This window comes from Drepanopeziza brunnea, assembly GCF_022702325.1.
Source record: "Drepanopeziza brunnea f. sp. 'multigermtubi' strain 214-2 chromosome Unknown ctg12, whole genome shotgun sequence".
Lineage (NCBI taxonomy): Eukaryota > Fungi > Ascomycota > Leotiomycetes > Helotiales > Drepanopezizaceae > Drepanopeziza > Drepanopeziza brunnea.
Genome location: NW_027094075.1, coordinates 2,095,112 through 2,114,324, shown reverse-complemented (window position 1 = coordinate 2,114,324; position 19,213 = coordinate 2,095,112). Strand labels below are relative to the sequence as shown.

Below are 19,213 nucleotides of genomic sequence, written 5' to 3'. Positions count from 1 at the left end.
TCTTACTCGCTTTACGAGTGTATAATAAAGCTGAGAACTATTAAAGAGAAGCGCTTAATGATCGATATTATAGCTATTCGAGAGTCATACGAGAAGCGAGAACTATCTGAAATACGCTAGATCGAAGGAAAATCCAACCTTGCTAACGTTATAATTAAAATCGAGGCTAATACTTCCTTGCAAGAGCTAATTTTAACTAATACCTTGAAAGTGCAAGTGGATAGATAAGTAGAAAGGCCGCTATAAAAGAAAGAAGAATAAGATTGTTTTCTTTTGTTTGATTACTTTCTTTCTTTTTCGGTCGATATAGTAATTAGCAAAGCACTGCTTGCTAAAAAGAGAGTTGCCGGTGTCGGTATATCTATATCGACCTTAGCTAGCTAGTAGTAGTAGTAGTAGTAGTTAAAGAACTCACTCGTAAACTATGGTTCACGGGCCACTTAACATGCTTCGCTTAGCATGCTAACAATCAAAGGACCCTCAACTTGACAAGTAAACTTATTAGCTAGCTAGTGCACGTGATTCCTTTTAATCATATAAAAAGAATCAGCTCCTTTAAGCAAGAGGGAGCAGACAGAATTCAAATACTTTATCAACCGAGTGTTTTGCAATTGCAAGTACTTTGACGACCTTACGAAGTTACGAATATATTCTTAATCGCTTGGAAGCAATCCAACATACCGAGACTTAATTGTTACGAAAAAGCTTTAATCAAGCAGAACTCGATAAAAATCAAAAGCTTTAGCACGATACACATCGAAAAAAGCTGATTAGAAAATCGAGTTTGCAAACGAGAAGGAATATACTAGCTTTTAAAGCACTCGAAAAAGTCAAGGCTATAAAGATAAAAAAGCAAAAAGCTAGTCTTAAGATAGCGAACGCTAAACTCAAATTAGCAACGATTAAAATTCGAAACGATCGTTACAATTAAAGAGTTCTTAATCGAAAAGCCGAAAAAGAGCGAAAGAAATAGTTGAACGAAGCGTATAAGCAACAAAGTCGAAGGATTCTTATACACATTCTACTCGAACGAGAAGTCTTTATTCGAGACCGCGAAAAGCAACCTATAATAAAAGAACTAAAAGCTGATAATATTAATCTGATTTCTTTTCGAGACGCAATTGCAAACGAAAAAGCTACGTTAAAAGAAGTTTAAGAAAAAGATCTTGCTATATTCGCGGACCTTTCGTATTCAATCGATCTTTAAATCCTTATAAAAGAAAAACGCTTTCGAATTAAACAAAACCTATTATCTTGCATTCAAATTAACGATAACGACGAAGATAAAAGATTAAATACTTTACTTTCGTCTCTTTTAGCAAAAATGATGCTTATTAAATAAGAAAAGCTTGAAAAAGAGCTTGAAAAGAAAGAAAATTCGATATCGATTCGATTTATAGCATCTTTTAATTCAATTCAAAAGACACGCAGTAAAATAATTTTTTCGTAGCTTAATTAAGAATGAATAACATTATTAAATATATATATATATATATTATTGCAACGTTGTGAGCAATGTTATAAGCAATATAAGTGTCTACGTTCCCCGCGATTTTTAACGTTGAAGCGGGACATAATTTTTTCGCAAGACATAATTTTTTCGCCCACTTTAAGGAAGGGCCCCAAAAGTTGCGACGTCAAGGCCCACTATTACTATAATTAAGGTGTGTGCGGCTCGCAGTTGCACGTCCGTGCAACCAAGCAGTCGAGTTGATCTTGATTTAAAACAAGATCAACCCAACTTAACGGCACGTAGAAGCTGCGCGTTCCAAGGCCGCTATGGCTCGCAACTAGCAGGTTGAATAGCGATCTGCAACTCAAGATTTATTTCTAAAAAAAAAAAAAAAAAAAAAAAATTTAATTTTTTAATTTTTTAATTTTTTAATTTTTTAATTTTTTAATTTTTTAATTTTTTAATTTTTTAATTTTTTAATTTTTTAATTTTTTAATTTTTTAATTTTTTAATTTTTTAATTTTTTAATTTTTTAATTTTTTAATTTTTTAATTTTTTAATTTTTTAATTTTTTAATTTTTTAATTTTTTAATTTTTTAATTTTTTTTTTTAATTTTTTAATTTTTTAATTTTTTAATTTTTTAATTTTTTAATTTTTTAATTTTTTAATTTTTTAATTTTTTAATTTTTTAATTTTTTAATTTTTTAATTTTTTAATTTTTTAATTTTTTAATTTTTTATCAATGATTTCATTTCGCAACAGATCCGAGATGAACAACGCTACTTTATTACCATGTCGCTCCCTTCCAACTCGAGGTTTTCTCATAGTGAAGGCTCCTCAGGCGAGTTTCCTCGTTTGAAAATCCGCCCATGCATGCATGTATCGAGAGTATTCCGCCATCGTGGCCCTGCGTATCAGCAAGTCTTCGTTCGATAGATCGAGAACGCTTTTAGGGGAGACTCTCAAGTTGTTCTTTATTATATTCATTCACGTCGAGCGAATAGCAAGCGAAGCCTGCCTGCCGCCCTAGGACCTCCCGTGGGGTAGGTACGGCGAAAAAAAAAAAAAAAAAAAAAAAAGCGTGGTAAAAGGATGAAAAGGTGATTAAAATAAGCGGAAAAGCATAAAGGGGGGTAAATAGCTTGCATCTTAAGCTTGCAACTTGGGAGTTAGAGCTTTTTGCTGCAACTTCGATTCGTATGGTGCAACTGCAAGTTGCAAGGTCAGATGCACACTTTGCGAGATTTACGAGCACGAGCCAAACAGATTGCTCAATTCTTGCATCTTGACGTGCAACTTGGAGATGCAAGAATATTTTGGTCGTGCAACTTGGCTTGCATCTGCGAGCCATACAGCCTCTTAGTAATCTACCTATCCGAGTCTTTCTTGCATGAGAGACGGCCGATGATATAAGTAGGTACCCTCCCCCCCTCCGAAAAGATTCCTGAAAGATGGCAGATAGTATACGATATCGCCTTGCTTTTATTTTCCATCTGTATAATCATCCACAAACCAGCCCTTCCTTTGGAACCAATACCACCTCACCAACACCAACATTCTCAGCCTCAACATGGGGCCCAGGTCCCTTCCCCTTAGCATCTCCATCTCCATCCCCCTCGCCTTCTCCCTCCTCGGCCTTCCCCTTTCCCTCTCCCTTCTTCTCCAAAGCCTCCCGTTCCTTCTTGCTCATAGTCAGCGCCCCCTTCGCCAGCGCCTCCTTCGGCAGCGGCCGCACATACGGCTGCACAACCCACCACGGCCGCTTGCACGCCCGGACCGTCGCGACGGAACTCTCGTCCATCTCCCCCTCCCCCTCCCCCCCTTCTCCACCATCACCATCCACACCCACCTCGCCCTTCTTCCCCGCTGGATCCCCTACAGCAGCAGCCCCTTTCATCTCGAGCATTGCCCTCCTGGCATTCGCCGCCGCCTTGGCCGCGTTCAGCCTCACGTCGTCTTCCATCTCCCGCTCCCAGGACTGGCCCCCGGTATCGTGGTAGGCCTTGATCCCCTCGCGGCAGGCAACCTCCACCAAGCGTAGCACGTTTTCAAAGGCTTCCATGTCTCCGGCCCGGCTCCGCGCCAGTGCATCCCGCACGTTGTGGTGCCGCGCCACCAGCGGCCTCAGGAGCTTGAAGAGGTGCGGCTGCATGGCGAGCATATTCGGGCTCGTACTTTTCGGTGGTCTCGCCCCGCCGCTCTTCTTCTGTTTGAGTTGCTGCTGTTTTTGCCGTTTGGCCGGGGGTCCGGTGTCAGTACTCGGGTCCTGCTCTGATTTGCGTTTCGGGCCGTGGTCTTTTTCGCTTTCTGCTGCTGCTGCTGGCGGCTGAGTAGTGGTGGACGTAGGGGATTCGGGATCGGGATCGGTGGGGAGGTATAGCGGTGCTCTGACCGGCGGCTCGACTTCCAGAACGTAGCGGTGGATGATGTCCATGTACCTCCTCACAACAGCATCCATCCTCCACCCACCCTTCCCATCGCCACCCCTCCAATACTCCCTCCCCTCTTCCCCCACAGGTGGCGCATCCGCAAAGATCGCAGGGTCATAGAGATTCCCCTCCGCGCTCATCACAGCGTCGGCGCCCGTCTCCTCTAGACACCTCTCAATATCCTCCTTCCGCAAGATATTCCCGTTTGCAAACAGCACCGTCTCCTTCGGCAGACTCTCTCGCAGGAAGCGAATCATCTTCCAATCCGCCAGCCCGGTCTTGTGCCCCTTCATCTCCCGCGTCCTGCCGTGAACAGTCAAGATACTTGCGCCCGCCCCCAACACCTTCTGGGCATATGCCAGCGTGTTCTCCTTCGTGTCCAAGATCCGGATCTTCGCCGTGACGGGAACATCCAATCCCAGATGCAACTTGTTAATCAGAGAGTAGATCAACTCCTGGTCCTCCTGCAAGAAGGCCCCGTACCTCCCCTTCCGAGCAATCCCTTGCGGACAGCCCAGATTGAGGTCCACGGCGTCGCAGAACGGCGCCACGTACGTAGCTGCCTTCAGCAGCTCATCGGGGTTGTTGGCGCAGAACTGTACGAACAGCGGGCGATCGGCCGGATTGCCATCCAAGAAAGTCTTCTTCTCCTTTCCCTCCACCTCCTCCTGCTGCTGTTCCCCTTCATCCGCACCATCCCCACCCCCACACGAAACGAGAGAGGTCCTCAGAGGCTGAAAATGCGCGTCCCTGAACTTCGGCGTCTCGCAAAACAGGCGAGCGTGTAACATGGGCGTGTACGCCAGTAAATCCCTCTGCCTGTCGCCCGGTATAAACGAGCGGGATAGCATCCGCCACGCCTGCGTAGCCGTCAGCCATATAGACCACTCCTCAGTCCAAAAAAGGAAGAACATTCCAAATCCAAGTCCAGGTGCAGAGGGGGAGGGGGGACACGTACGAACTCCGATTGATCAACCATAGGCGCAAGCACGAACTTCGGACTCCCAATACTCTCGTAGAAAGCTCGTCCGTGAAGCTTCTTCGTCTTCTTCTTCTCCCCTGCCTGTGCCTCTCCCAAACCACCACCACGCCGCATCTCCTCCTCCTCCTCGCCGCCACCAGGCCCACTGCCACTGCCATTGCCATTGCAGCTCACCCCCCCGCCGCTGCCATCGACCGCTACCCTAGCCGCCATCCCAGCCGCCTCAGTCTCAGTCCCAGTCGAACTCGAACTCGAAGTCAAAGAAGCCATCATGAGCCCCCCCCTCGCGTGAAAAATTCCCGCCTCACCCAAGCCCGCAGCCGTACTAACGAGGGATGGGAATCGCCGCCGGGTCCCAGCTGCCCACCCCCCCAGCAGCAACAGCCCCCGTCGCAGCGCAGGTGCCGCCGCCGCCGCCACGCTCGCTCGCAGACTGGAAATCGTCCGCTCGTCCGTCCGCTCGTTCGTTCGAGAGTATGTGTGAACAGTTTATAGTGTAGATGGGGAAGGAGGGAAGAGAGGCGGGGTGGAAGGGGGTCAAAAATTAGCTTACTTCTCAACCGCATGCGTGCATGCCATACGTGCACGCATCAGCCTCGCCCACGAACTCCCATCCCAAAATTTTCAGCCTCGCCCACAAACTCCCGTCCACCTAATTTTTTATCTTCCAATTTTCTCCAATTTTTTTCCAATAGTTTTTTTTCCCCAACGTAGCTAGTGTCTCGGTCCACGAGGCTACCCTTGCACAGCACACCGCACACCGCTTCCAGCATCCAGCATCCACCCAGCACACCCCCCATGCCCACCCAGCAAGACGCAGCCTCTCGATCGAGATCGAGATCGCGATATCAGTCAGTCAGTCAGTCACACAGTCAGACACAGACAGGACAGGACAGGGCAGGATCTCAGGAACCGAATCGGATCTGAACTGATCCGATCCGATCCGATCCGATCCGATGTGATTCCAAGTAGCAAGCATAGGTAGGTACCGGTAATCTAGGGAAAGAGTGCTTGCTTGTTGACTACCGGTACCGTACCATGTACTTACAGAGTAGAAGCAATTCTTCACACACACACACATGGCAGGCCCGTATTGGCCAATTGGATAATAGATGATGTGCCGTGCCCTGGAGGATGCGAGCATGGGAATTAGGTTGGGTGTGAGAGCGTGCTGTTTTCTTTTAGTGACATGGACTTCCACCATCATTCTACTGCTGTTCGGATGCATGGAACCGGATCACAATGCTCAACTCCGCCTCGCTTGGCTTGGTTCAAGTCCACATCGACGGTGCTCTGCGTCGCGATCCCTTCGTCTCTACTGCTAAGTGACTTCATTCAAACTTGGAAACCAGCATCTGATTTCGCCTCACTTCACATTCCATTGCCAGTATAGAGAGAATGATAAACAAATACGTGTAGGTATCCACACCCACACAAGAAAGAGTACCATTTGATTACCCATCCTATGCAACCCTTCCCTTGATTCGCTGCCCTCCCCGCCCCCCCCTCCTCTCACACCCCCAAAGAGCCGCTACACAACACCCCAATCTCAATGCAATATGATACCAGTAGAAGCAGAAGTAGTGGACAAACGCATCGACACAGAGTGAGGGGGGGGGGGCCAAAGACAAAACGCGTCGTAAAACCGTCTCCGTCCCTGCATTTGCAACCCTTACATGGACGAAATGACAAGGCCAGGCGCGGAGATTTTCGAAAAGAAGTATGAAGCGCATCGGTCTTCCAGGCTCCCAAGCTCCCCGAAGAACACAATCACACAAATCGTAGTCCTACCTGGCGAGGACCGTCGCTCAAGAACTTTCCGTCTTCTGGAAAAGCCTTGCAGCAATACATCTTGGTCACACTTCCTGCTTCACGTGTGGTCTTCCTCTCCCCAACAACACTCCTCCCCAACAACACTCATCTTCCTGACTCCCCCTGTACGCGCGAAAAGTGAAAACAGACAGACAGCCGCCGCTTGTCTAGTGGAAGAATATAGAGACCGAAAAATCGCTCAGATGTGAATTGACTCCTGTACACCATAGAATGCGAACCTGGTAAACGCTAATAATTATCGATTGCGCGTAGCAGTTTTAGGCCAAAGTTATGCGAAGAGGGGATTGGTGGCTTTCGTGGACCGCCCGAGGCAGCCATAATCGTGGTTTCGTTAGAAAAAGTGGGTGTAGATCTTGGAGTTCTCGTGCACTACCATTTCCTGGGCGACATTAGCACAGTTTCCGGCATCGCGGGAGAGGACTGGATACCATCTTGAAGTTGTTAATCTCCTCCTTGATTTGCTGCGCAAGCATCGGAGTCAAACGGTTGCAGGTGGCAATCTCCCCCCTACGATCGTACTCTCCGCTTGGCCAGGTATCGTGGAATTGAATGCGAGGGCTGAACGTGGCATTTCGCTTTGCGGCAGCACCTTGGGGCGTGCCTGGGACACTCTTGGAATCGCCACGGAAACGCAGCGCAGACATGAAGTAGTCCTCTCCACCTAAGCTGAGGGAGCCATTCTTCTTGTGTCCATTTTCGTCACCTGGCGTGCTGGGTGCCGATGATTGAGGGGAGTCGTTGACGTGGGGGATGTTGGGGAGTTGGAAGTTAGTAGACTTGGGATCGAGAGGTCGGATGACTGGGGAGGAGTTGCCAGAGTCTGTGCCAGAGCCTAACATGTTAGCAGATCTCGGGGGTGAGGGGAAAGGCTGACGTACGTTTGAGAATACCCTTTTTCACAGCTGCAAGAACCTCGGCACGCTCCTTCTCACCTCCGACAATGCTTCGTCTAGCAGCAGAGTTTTCAGTGCTCGCGCTTCCCAGTCGCTCAGTGACGCTGCTTGTGGCGTTGGCCGCATCGATGGAGTTACTCTCCAGCTTGGGGAAGCCAGTGCCACCGCCAGCCTGATCGTGTGGGTCAGGGTTGACATTGACCTTTTCTCTCTCCGCCTCGACGTTGACCATAGATACCTGGGCCTGGCTGACTTGGGGGAGCGCCGAATCTGCTGCAGGCACACCGATGACCGATTTCGGCCGGAACAGCCCAACCAAGGACCGGGTCGACTTCTTCATACCCTTCCCCATCTTGCGAATCATGATGGACGCGGACGAAGCTGTGGAGGATATGGAAAGGTTATCGGTGGACCCAGTGAACATGTGGCCCTGCCCCGAATAGATGTCTGATCCAATCCCTCCAGCCTCCTGCTGTTGTGCAATTCGGAATTGTTCTTCATCGTGCTCCTCTTGATACCTGTCCTTTCGTGACTGCGAGCGGCTGACGGTCGCTGTGTTGCTGATCGCCTGACTGTTCTCCGCCGACGCTCGTCGAAGGTCGGCGGCACTGCCAAACGAGAATGCCCTCCGCAGCCTGGAGGTTTTGCTCTTCTTTCCTTCCTTATCGTTCAATGCAGCCAATTGCTGAGCAGCGGGGCTCGGGGGGCCATTTGCGACCTGCGCAGAGGCTGGTCTCGTAAGTGGCTGCACGGCTGCAGGAACCGCCGTTGCGACAGTGTCCTTGGGTCCTGACGCCTCAGGGCTCATCGTCATCGGCTTGGAAAGAGGAGAAGGGGCAATTCGTTTCGCGGCATCGGTAGACGAAGCTCGAGGGGGTATATTTACGAGTCTGGAAGCATCGTGCTTGCCCGTGTTCTGGTCCACGGCAATTGCCGCTGGAGATTGCGCGGATGGAGACGAGGTGGGGTTTTCTCGCTTGGCCGCCTGGATCAAGTCTTGGATTAGTGGACGGATCCTTAGAAACACTCTCATTGGTCAGGCTTAAATCAGAGGCGCCCCTAACGGGATGTGAAAAAGAAAACAGTGGCGGTGAGAAATGCACACGAGATCACTTACCGATCCAGGTTTGGAGGAGCCTCGAGCACTGAAAGTCGAGGCCACGCTTTCGGAACTGAAAGTCCTGCCGTGAGCCGCCGGCTGGGTGATCACGACCGGAGAACTTCGAAGGGGGTGCTGCTGGTCAATCCGCCCATTCGCGCTGCTCGACAGTCGGGATCCTTGTTTCAGCAATTCACCCGGCGTCCCGCTATAATCACCAACATCTATAGCGTGGATGCTGCGTCGACGGTATCTCTTGGCCGCATCTAGGCTCGGGGTTGATTTCAATTGCAGATCGTCGACACTCGTTGCCCCCGATGTGACGCCTGTCGTCGGTTTGGAGAATTGAGGCATCTGCAGACTGAAACTCTGGGACGATGCGGGAGGCAGAGTTGGTGCCTGGGTGGAGCTGCCATAAAACTGCATGACGTTGGGCATCGAGGAAGCGGGAGGAGAGATCGGCTGTGGGCTGGTCGCAGAATCGGCACGACGATTATTTGGTCGACGATATCGATCCGGAGAAGGCTTTGAGGGGGGGGAAATTGCAGAAAGTGCAAGATTCGGGACAAGGCCCGAGCCCAATACTGCAGACTGAGGTCTGGCGGCCCCTGAAACCACACGAGCAGTAATGACGGAATCATCTTTGCTTCCCGATCGATGGGTTAGTGCGGAGACATCGGACGAGGAGGAGGACGATGTCGTCGTCGAGACCGACGGAGGAGCCGGATAGCGTGATCGTACTGGACCCGACTCCGTGGGGAGAGGCATTGGGCTGGGTGCTGACGAGGTTCTCTGGTCAGCCCGGAGAGGGGGCCCTTGCCTCTGACCCGGTGCCGCAAGACTCGGTGTGCTTGTAAAGGCGTATGTCGGAGTTGGTGCCACTGTGGTATGTCCTCTGTAGTTCGATGATATGCCCTTCCCATTGCCCATTCCGCGGACGTTGTTACGCTGCATCTGTTGTGGATTCGCAGGGTACTGCTTGTGGGACTGAGACTGCGAGGCGTTCTGGAGGATGCCTGATGCAGAGGACGGTCGAGTTTGAAGCATGGTCAGGGTATTGGTCTGTTGTGTGAATGATTGAACCAAAGCAGCCATGCTGTGGTCCTCGGGGGTATGGAGGGTGAGCTGATCAGATCAAAGCCAAGAGCTTTGAATTGTGGTCAAGGGCTCATTCGTATGGAAAGGTCGGTCGTAAAATCGGACGGAGGGTGGAATCTGCAAGCTACAGTCACTGTTAGTAGACTGTTGTTAATATGCAAAATTGATAGCTCTTCATCAAATAGACAGGAGCGGCATCACAGAGACGTTTGCCGGATCCGAGAAGGGATGTGTAGAATGGAAGTCGCGCGACGAACCTTTGAAGGGGGGGGGGTCGGATCTGCCAACGAAGGTGGGTGCAACGATTAGGAAGGAGTAGGTCAAAATTCAAAATCAACACCAGTGAAGGGTTGAGCAGAATCGAATTGAAGAGGACGCCGGCGGCCAAGAAGGAGTTGGAGTCGAACTCGTTCGCGTCTTGCAACAAAGCAGCACCACTTTTACCGTGGGAGCTCTGCTCTATCCAGCCGAAAAGAGAGCGGATCTGCCGCAACAGAACGATAGGACTTCCAAGAAGCAGATGATGATGGGCGTCTGCGGACCTGTCAGGTCTCCTGGGGGTGAAGTTGCAGTGCTGCGTCGTCGTGGTCGTCGTGAAAGTGAGGGTCGTGGGACGGAGGAGAGGAATGTTTTTCTTTTCTTTTTTTTTGGTGTTTTTTTTTTTTGTTTTTCCCACCCCGAGGCGCCGGACGCGGACGTGGAGAGATTGGACAGGGCAAAGAGAAGGACGGGGGGGGAATCAAGACGACAAGGAGAAAGAGAAGCACCCACCGTCTTGGAAGCAGACGGGCAGGATCGCAGAGGAGAGTTGGGAGGTGGAAGTGGAAGGTTGGTAGAAAGGAAGCCGATGGGTGTCATCAACAGCTGCACATTATTGAGACGGAGCCTAGGTTGGGTGGGTGGATGGGATGGATGGGGGTGGATGGAGTGAAAGGGGGGTGGATGGAAAGGGTGACAGGGTGAAAGGGTGAATGGGATGAATGGGATGTGAAGGATGAAGAAGGTTGAAACTTGAGATTGGAATTGTACTACTAGGGAAACTACCACCTACTACTACCTACGGTACTACTACTACTTGCCCTCTCTCTCTCTTCTCATGCCTTGAACCTTCTGAGTTGAGGGAGGTGAGGGCCGGGGATACGGGAACAAGGGGCACCAATGAGGGGCCAAGGTAGGTCCAGGGATGTGGACTAGTGCATAGGCAGAGGCAGTAGGGGCAGGCATCGGCAGCATCGGCAGCATTGGTATTCCAATCGACACCCATGACCATCCATCTATCTCCATCTGTCTCCACTCCCGAGTGGAGACAGATGGCATCAGGATCAGGGAAGGGGGAAGAACGAGCCGGGGGGGGAAGGGGGGACCTGGTCGTGTTTACTTCTCTCCACCTCATTGATCCCGGCAGAATACGGGGCGGTGGCTCTTTCCACCAACTGAGGTGATTAAGGTGTGGCGGTATGGAGGTATGTATAGTATGTATATACTACTATGTATGTGTTTACCTATATACAGTATATATCTATATCTATCTATCTATCTATCTATCTATCTATCCATCCGTCCATCCGTCCATCCATCCCATCCATCTACACACATCTACACGTACTACCAATATTACTACAACTATGCCGCTGTCGAGTCATTCCATTCAAATGCTTACCGAGGCAGATCAACATTCAATAACTGCATTCCTCAATCCCCATCGCATTGTTTGTTGACATCCACACCCACACCCACAGCCACGTCCACACCTACACCCACACCCACCACACCCACCACGCCCACAATGTCTTGTATGCAGGTGGAATCTCAGCCTCCCTCTTCCGGCCTATGGCTGCTTCTCATTAGTTAACAATGACGGACTCGACTCGACGCGACCCGGATCGACTGGGACGTGGTGGCCGCCAATATCGACGCCTCACCCGCACAGTACTCCGTGCAACGTGATGTGATCATGGCCCATGTTTTTTTTTTTTCTTTCCTTCTCCCCTCGGTAAAGAGGAACACAACTAAAAACAAAACAAAACTACTGAAACCCCGGCGGAAGCCACTCCTCGCAAGTCAAGTCCGGCGTGAGGGGTGCCTAATTGCCAATGCAATCCCAATCCTAATCCTTATCCCAATCCCATTCCCCCATTCCCATTTCCCTTCCCAGCCAGCTCCCAATCCTCCCTGACTAATAATAGTCGCTTTATCTGCTCGGGCAGAGCACCTCCCACTACCTACGTAGGTAGTACTACTCTGTACAGTATACAGCCACAACGACATACCGGTACTACGTACGTACCGGTAGTACGTCTACTACGGTACGTATACGGTAACACAGCGCCTCTACCACAGCAAGGATACCTGCAGCATCCCAGACAGAGAATCGTGCTTGTGCGATGCCCCCAACCGATTTTTGCTGTGTGGCTCTGCTGCTGTGAGAGAGAGACAGAGACTCTCGGCATCTGAAACGTATGCAGCCAGCATCTACCTACTCCATCGGTCAAGATCCCAAGGCACCTCCTACCTCCTACCTATCTACATACTACTATCGACCTACCGAGTGTCAACCGGGAATCGGAAACCCATCCTCGCAATCATCTTCCCCCTAGAAGGAGGAATGCCGGATATCCTCAATGTCCACCAGTGCAAATCCAGCATCACACCGTTATACGTAGTACGTAGAATACCTATACAGAGTAAGTTCTAGCTCATCCATCACAAGCCGACGTATCTAGCTCACGGATCGCCAGCTGGTCCCTGCCTGCTGCGCATCGGGTTTAGGATTTGGAAATCCGAGGACGAACATGAGAAAGATGGAGATGTCAAACTCAAGAAAGCAAAATGCGGAACGCGTGACATTATTCCGTCTGTTATTCATGCATCAATCCATGATCGATCTCCGGAGACGGAGAAATGCTGTCTGCATTCTATAGTCTATGCAAATACTTGTACCAAAAGACGGCTTTCCTCGGCATTGCCCGATGTGTATTTACTCAGGGTTGCATCTGGGGCCAGGTCCCTCCGCATGTACATACTACGTTTGTAGTAGTACGTAGTACATGTGGAGATACTCCGCACATATATATATGTATATATATATATGTGATATATATATATATAAATATGTGTGTGAAATATATATATGTGTGTATATATACATTTCGTACCCTGCATCCCTCTTCCTCATGATCTCGTATCGCTGCCTTCCCATGCATGATGCATTCATCAACCAAGCATCCAACCAACAAACCTCCCTATACTCGCCCCATACTCGCCCCATAATATCGATCAGAGCATCATCACTAGGTACCGTAGTAGTAGTTGTACATTGTAGTACATCGGCATGAAAGTCTCCCGGCCCCAAAAACGAAAACGGAAAAGAATCAAAATAAAACCAAAACAGAAACCACCCGTACCCGCCCTTGCCCTTGCCCGGCCCTGCCCTGCCCTGCCCTGCCCTGCCCTGCCCTGCCCTGCCTGCCATGCCAACAATCACTTCCCTCCAGGGCTCTCCGTTGCGGCTCCGTACGAAAATAAACAACAGCACTCACCCACCCACTACCGGTACTACCCACATCCGTACGGAGAGCTGCGCTGGACTGGTCGCACAAGACATCATCCCAACAATGCAGAGGGAGCCACAACTTGCAAGCAAGCAAGCAAAGCAAGCAAGTAAGCAACTAAGCCGCACTCCTGAAACAGCATGAAATGAAGTCGGTACAGTAACACCGACGACGGTGCCGGCCGATCGCCCCTTGGTTGAAACAGCGAGACGGCCAATCTACTACGTATATCGTCGTCGTCGTCGTCGTCGCTATCGTCGTCGTCCTCGTCCTATCTACAGCAAACCCATCCAACCACTAACCCTCCGTCTTCTAACCTACGAATATCTTCTGATCTATGTATGCAATCTGGATGATTCCTGCTGCGGTATCTGCTAACGCATTAAAACCTTATCGATTTAATCTTAACGATTTAATTTTAATAAAATTTTTGCTCACGATGTATATATCCTTCGAAAGCATCGATATCGATTCTCAAGGTCACACCGGGGTCAAGTAGATACCGGTAGATACCGGTAGATATCCTCCTCGTCCAAATCAGCCTCAAGTTAACACCTAACCCCTTAATACAAAGACACCTGCTGGATAATCATGCACGTATATAATCACGCATATATATAAATACACACATATAATCACGCATACATATAAACACACATAGAAGCACCCCAACACCCATACATATATCCCCCTCCCCCACCTCCCCCACCTCCACATCGTCCTCACCTCACCTCCCACTTCCCTCCTCATCTCATCTCATCTCATCTCCCCCGTCGCCGTACTCAAACCGTCTACCTACCTAGGTACCTACCGGTACCTACCTACCTACCCACCCACTTACTTCGAGCTCAAACGCGCCAATCCGTGCACGCGTACGTGCGTACCTTCGACAAAATCCTCAAAGAAAAATTAAAGAAGAAAAAAAAAATTTAAAAATAAAAAATCTTGATGAGAAAAGCTAAAGTGGCTGCTACAGATACAGATACCGGTAGCTGGGTTGGTTGGTTGGTTGGTTGGTTGGTGGGTTGGTGGGAGGTAGGTAGTAGTAATTACAACAAGTAATTACCTAGGTGTAAGGACAACAACCAAGTACCGGAGGGAGGGAGGGAAGGGGGGAAGGGTGGGTGGTGGGTGCAGGATTGAGCGAGAGAAAACCAAGAGCCTCGGCGATCGGAGGGGACTGACTGGCGGGTGTGGAAGTTACTAAAGTGTGTGTATGTGTGTGTGTGTGTGTGTACTCTGTGAGTAAGTAGGTAAGTAAGTAAGTAGGTAAGTAAGTAAGTAGAGTAGAGAAGAGTAGTGTAGTGTAGAGTAAAGTAGAGTAGAGTAGCGTAACAGGAAAGAACCGAACCGAACCGAACCGAACCGAGCCGAACAGGGTACTATGTAGGCCTGCCTACAGTGTAAACAAATACCTACCGATAAGTAAGTACTCAATGCTCAATTCTCCACACGGTAAGTAAGCAGTACCGTGCAGAGAGAAACACAGTTCCGTCCAGTCCAGCAAGGCGCGTGATATCCAATCCAATCCAATCCGAACTGAACCGAACCGAAACCGAGCCGAACCGAGCCGAGCCGAGCCGAGCCGAGTACCGCACGCATACCGGTAGGGACTTACTCACTCAACTCTACCAGGACTCATATTCGAGTTCCATATCATAGTAATCCTATCTATCTATCTATCTATCTATCTATCTATCTATCCATCTACGACAATCAACCAAACCAACAAACCAGCCACCCACTCACCCCGCTTCCCCCAAACAGCAACTCTGTCTCTCCAGCCCCCATTTCCCACCTTTGGCTCGGCGTCGTCCGTCCGTCCGTCCGCTTGCGCCGCACAAGACGAAGCAGCCGTGGTGTACGTACGTACGTACGGGCGGTCGAATCCTGGGTGTTACGATACGGTAGCTAGCGGACGTGGACCTACCTAGTCGCGACCATCTATCTGACTCCTAGCCCGATGGTGAGATTAGGGATGGTGAGATTTACTGATGCCGAGATGGAGTACCTAGGTAGGATCCTATTTTGCGCTTGCGAGTTTCGGTTTCGGTTTGTTTGGGTGGCTTGTCTTGGCGCGGCAGGAGGAAATGGAAGGGGGGAATGGGGAGTAGGCGGGGGGGTCGAGCGGGTTGGTTCTGGAAGGGGGAAAGAGGAGAGGGGAGGGTGTTGAGGTGAATATGTAGGAAGGGGGGGGGGGGGGGGGGGGAGGTAAGCGAGCCCTGGAGTCCGTTTCCTCTTCGTGATCGGCTCGGTTACGTTACGTTGCGAGGCTTTAGCTAAATCGAGGGAAGGACTGGCGCTGCAGTATTTCAGAGGTTGTGGACAAAGCAGTTGCAGAATACTTGCCCAGCGAAAGATTTAGCATCAGAATGATCAGGTTTGATATTTCAACAATGACGTTGCGCGAGTATTATAATTCATCATCATTACTCGGAACGGGATGTAGCTTAGAAAGTAAGAAGATAGCTCTGTAGCTTTCACCACCGACGTCTGGGTCAAGTGTCCAGCTCTGCTCCACAGATGAGAGCTCCGCTGAACCCCCATGAGTCTCTCTCTCGCTTCTCGACTACTACAGGCGCAGCTTGTATAGACCCACCAGCGGATATTGAGAGGAAAGAGACGCTTCCCTGCTTTCAGCCAAAGGCCCGGTCGGTCTCTTTCAGAATCTGTTCAAGTCATCGCAGCTACCCAGACCCTGCGGAACGGGGGGCAATAGCTCCGGTCCTGACGACGCACTCGTACGCTTTGCAAAGACCCTTCCACCCCTCTGCTTCGTCGGCAACGACACGCTCACAGGCCTCATCACCATCCCCTCCTCCGCAAACTGTAGCTGTTGACTGTGCCTCGGCGAATCATCCTCCGAGATAGACGCCCGTCGAGCCGTGTGCACATTACGATCAAGCCACCCTTCGATATCGATTGCACCTCCATAAAACTGATCACTGAGCCTCGGCCCTTCCAATGCCCAAACACTGGTCTCGCTCTCTGCGATACTGACACGGTAATCGGATGCTATCCGAGGACTTGGAACACGCCTACTGTCCACCTCGACGACTTCGTCAGAATTGCCTTCGTGGTCACAGGTGGGGCTGTTCCACATTCTGACTTGGGAATCTGCCCCGGAATGACGGGCAGTGGACAATTGTGGCGTGCTGGGGCGTGCGAGATGAGCCGGTATGGTATCTGAGGACCCGCTCCGGGCGTGAGAGAAGGGCTGTGAAAGTTGGGAAAAGACGGGAGGGAAGCGTCGAGGCCATATTCCGGAGCCTCTCCTACCCTGCATTGGGAGCTGTGCTTGGAAATGGCTCGATAGTCGATTAGGGAGTACTTCAGAAGAGGGGGTGTGAAATAGAAAGTTTTCGTCTGATACGATGGCGGCCCCCTTGGTGTAATATGACGGGGGGGCCTTTTCGATAAATTTAAGATCTAGACCTGATTCTGTAGAGATTTCGAAAGGGATCTTGGATGCCGAGCTTGAAATTGGTTTGATATTGGTGCTGGGAGGTGCAGTCAGGTCGAAAATCGAGGGGAACCAGCGAGACAAAAGTGCTCGCATCGCTGGCAGACAGGCGCAGATCAAGGCGACGCATAGTTCGACGAAGCTCCAAATCGCTGGCACGGCGTTATCTCCCGTAAGTGGAAGATCTGTCAGACGCCAGGGCTTAGTTTCGATATAGGACTGGAAAGAGGGAGAAAACATACACGACGGGTCTTTCGACGTTGCAAAGGCTATCAAGTACTTGAGTCTGATGCCACTCGTAATGCAGGCCCTGCCAGATAGTTTAGCTCTTGCACCTTATCCTCGAAGATTGGACTCACAGGCTTCCGAGGCCAAACATCAACAACAGACTTAATTTCTTTTTGAGGCCCATACGGAGCCGAAAGAGTAACGGGATCGGTAAGATCAGGATGATCAGATTCAGGACAACGGAAATTGAACCGGTGGCGTAGGAGAGAGAATTGACGTCAATACACTTCGAAGGAACTGCCCGGTCCCAGATGGCAGCTGCGAAGTCAAATTAGTAAGCGTTTCTCATATCGAGTTTCAATGAAATCGTACTCATGGGACTGCATTGGAAGATAGTGGCGAACGTGGTGCCCAGCCACGACAGGACGACTGCGATTAAAGTGATAATATCAAGTATGCAAAACCATCGCGGCGTGAATACTCGCAACTAACTCTGATCAATGAGATGCCGTTGGGAGGGCAATTTATCTTACGTAGAACACGAGAATGGAGGATTTAACAAAAGCCAAAGCTGAGATGAAAATGATTTCGGCGATCCAGAAAATCTGTAATTGTCAGACGAAACTGATGAATGTTGGTGGGGTTATAGTTACCTTCAGCAGCTCCACCATCTTGGACTGATCGACGTCCCAGAAATGCCTTCCGTATCCATTCACAAGACCGTCTGAAGATTTTAGCGTACGAGGCTCTTGTCACAGGAAATAGCCTTCTCACTGTATATTTGAAGTGTGGTATAGGAGATCAATAGAGCCCCCGCCCCAACGGCAAGCCAATCATCGAAGCCAAGTCTCCTATTAATCGCATGTCGACAATAGCACCGTAGGCTGACAGCAATCAAAGCAACCGAGCCGCATACCAGACCAACAATAGCAATTTGCCAGGCTCGGCTTTCTGGAGCAATACCTTTGCACAGTAGTTTGTTCAATAGTATGACCTCTGCCTATGTCAGCTCGAGTCCATATTACAAGCAAGATGTCAACTATACGCTGTTGCTCTTCGAAGTCGCATGTACCTAGAACACAAGAGGCAATAGTCACCTGTAGAGTCTCATTGCGGCACGTTACGGTTGGATCGGGTAGAATCGTGATATTCATCTCCACGCGCTGGGCGATGCATTTGACCTGCTTTCGTGTGAGCCATGCTACCAGCCGAGATTTCGAGGTTTTGGACGTACTGCACACTGAGGTAGCTCTTGGAGAATCGCAACGATGTCCGCATTGGCAGCGACCAGCACCTCTACCAGTAAAGGCAGAAGACAAATGGCTCGCAGGAGATGCATCGCGGGGGGTTAAGAACAGTAGCCTGGGACAATACACAACAGGTGGATTGAGCGGGGGTGCACCGCACCTATATCTCGACTAGATGCGCAGTGGTCTAGTCTTGGGCGCAAGCCCGAAAACACATGGCATCCAAGCTCTGGCTGTGAACTCCGCGTCTGCACAGACAAACGACAGAAAACGCGATTGCCGATCAGAGTAAGAAAGATACATCTTCAGGCAATAGGCTGCTTCCGAAAAACCAATGGATTGGGCATATAGGATCGGCGGAAACAACGAAAGGAGGAACTAAGATGAACTGTTCATAATCAAGACTTTACATGTCTTGGGACGGAATATAGAAGATGAGAGGCGATTTAGAAATTCGGCTGCTAGATGCTAGCGGGCGGTCCGAGAGCTCCTAGTTGACATAGAGGGAGGACCTGAGCTTGAGCCTAGCTTCCGCTGGTAGTGATATTCATCCCGGGTTGATGGCGACTTCTACCAAGACTACCTCTAGATAGTGCCCATGCTCGCAGCATGAGAAAGTTCGAGGTCCGAGTACGATTCGCGACTGAAAACAGAAGGACGAATACAAAGAAAAGAACCAGATCTGAAGCGGATATATGGAAGAGGATGAAGAGAAAAATACAGTGAACGCATGAGGATCCCACTTGCGCGTAACCGCCCGAGACCGTGTGCGAGCTGTCGTGGCCGTCGTTCGAGCTTGCGTGTTGTTGGGACGGCCCGTCTGTCTGCTCGCGTGGAAACCCTCAAACGAAGGCGCCTCTCAGATGCTTCCTACTGTGCAGCATCTTCCCATATCCCGAGAGCTTGTTCCGTGCGACCCGAAGTGGCGGGACTGTA

The 19,213-nt window shown here is 50.1% G+C and overlaps 3 protein-coding genes across 4 annotated transcripts; all 3 read right to left on the bottom strand.

Annotated features, from left to right (window-relative positions):
- Positions 1-2,955: 2,955 nt before the first annotated feature.
- Positions 2,956-5,135, bottom strand: L3040_007305 (uncharacterized protein; the record flags this gene model as incomplete). The annotated part of the gene is made up of 2 exons (XM_007288806.2): positions 2,956-4,743; positions 4,842-5,135. 2 exons carry the CDS (start codon positions 5,133-5,135, stop codon positions 2,956-2,958), a joined length of 2,082 nt encoding a protein of 693 aa, XP_007288868.2.
- Positions 5,136-7,029: 1,894 nt separating this feature from the next.
- L3040_007304 (uncharacterized protein) lies at positions 7,030-9,737 on the bottom strand (the record flags this gene model as incomplete). 2 transcript variants are annotated; one of them, XM_007288805.2, is made up of 4 exons in its annotated part: positions 7,030-7,077; positions 7,127-7,530; positions 7,577-8,576; positions 8,709-9,737. In XM_007288805.2, 4 exons carry the CDS (start codon positions 9,735-9,737, stop codon positions 7,030-7,032), a joined length of 2,481 nt encoding a protein of 826 aa, XP_007288867.2. The 2 variants fall into 2 exon arrangements, with proteins under 2 accessions (XP_007288867.2, XP_066011028.1); XM_066156227.1 differs by having other exon boundaries at positions 7,127-7,518.
- Positions 9,738-16,001: 6,264 nt separating this feature from the next.
- L3040_007303 (uncharacterized protein) lies at positions 16,002-18,369 on the bottom strand (the record flags this gene model as incomplete). The annotated part of the gene is made up of 9 exons (XM_007288804.1): positions 16,002-16,987; positions 17,045-17,112; positions 17,162-17,348; positions 17,403-17,517; positions 17,564-17,635; positions 17,684-17,754; positions 17,805-18,026; positions 18,076-18,211; positions 18,265-18,369. The coding sequence occupies 9 exons, from the start codon at positions 18,367-18,369 to the stop codon at positions 16,002-16,004; spliced, it is 1,962 nt and encodes a 653-aa protein (XP_007288866.1).
- Positions 18,370-19,213: the final 844 nt, after the last annotated feature.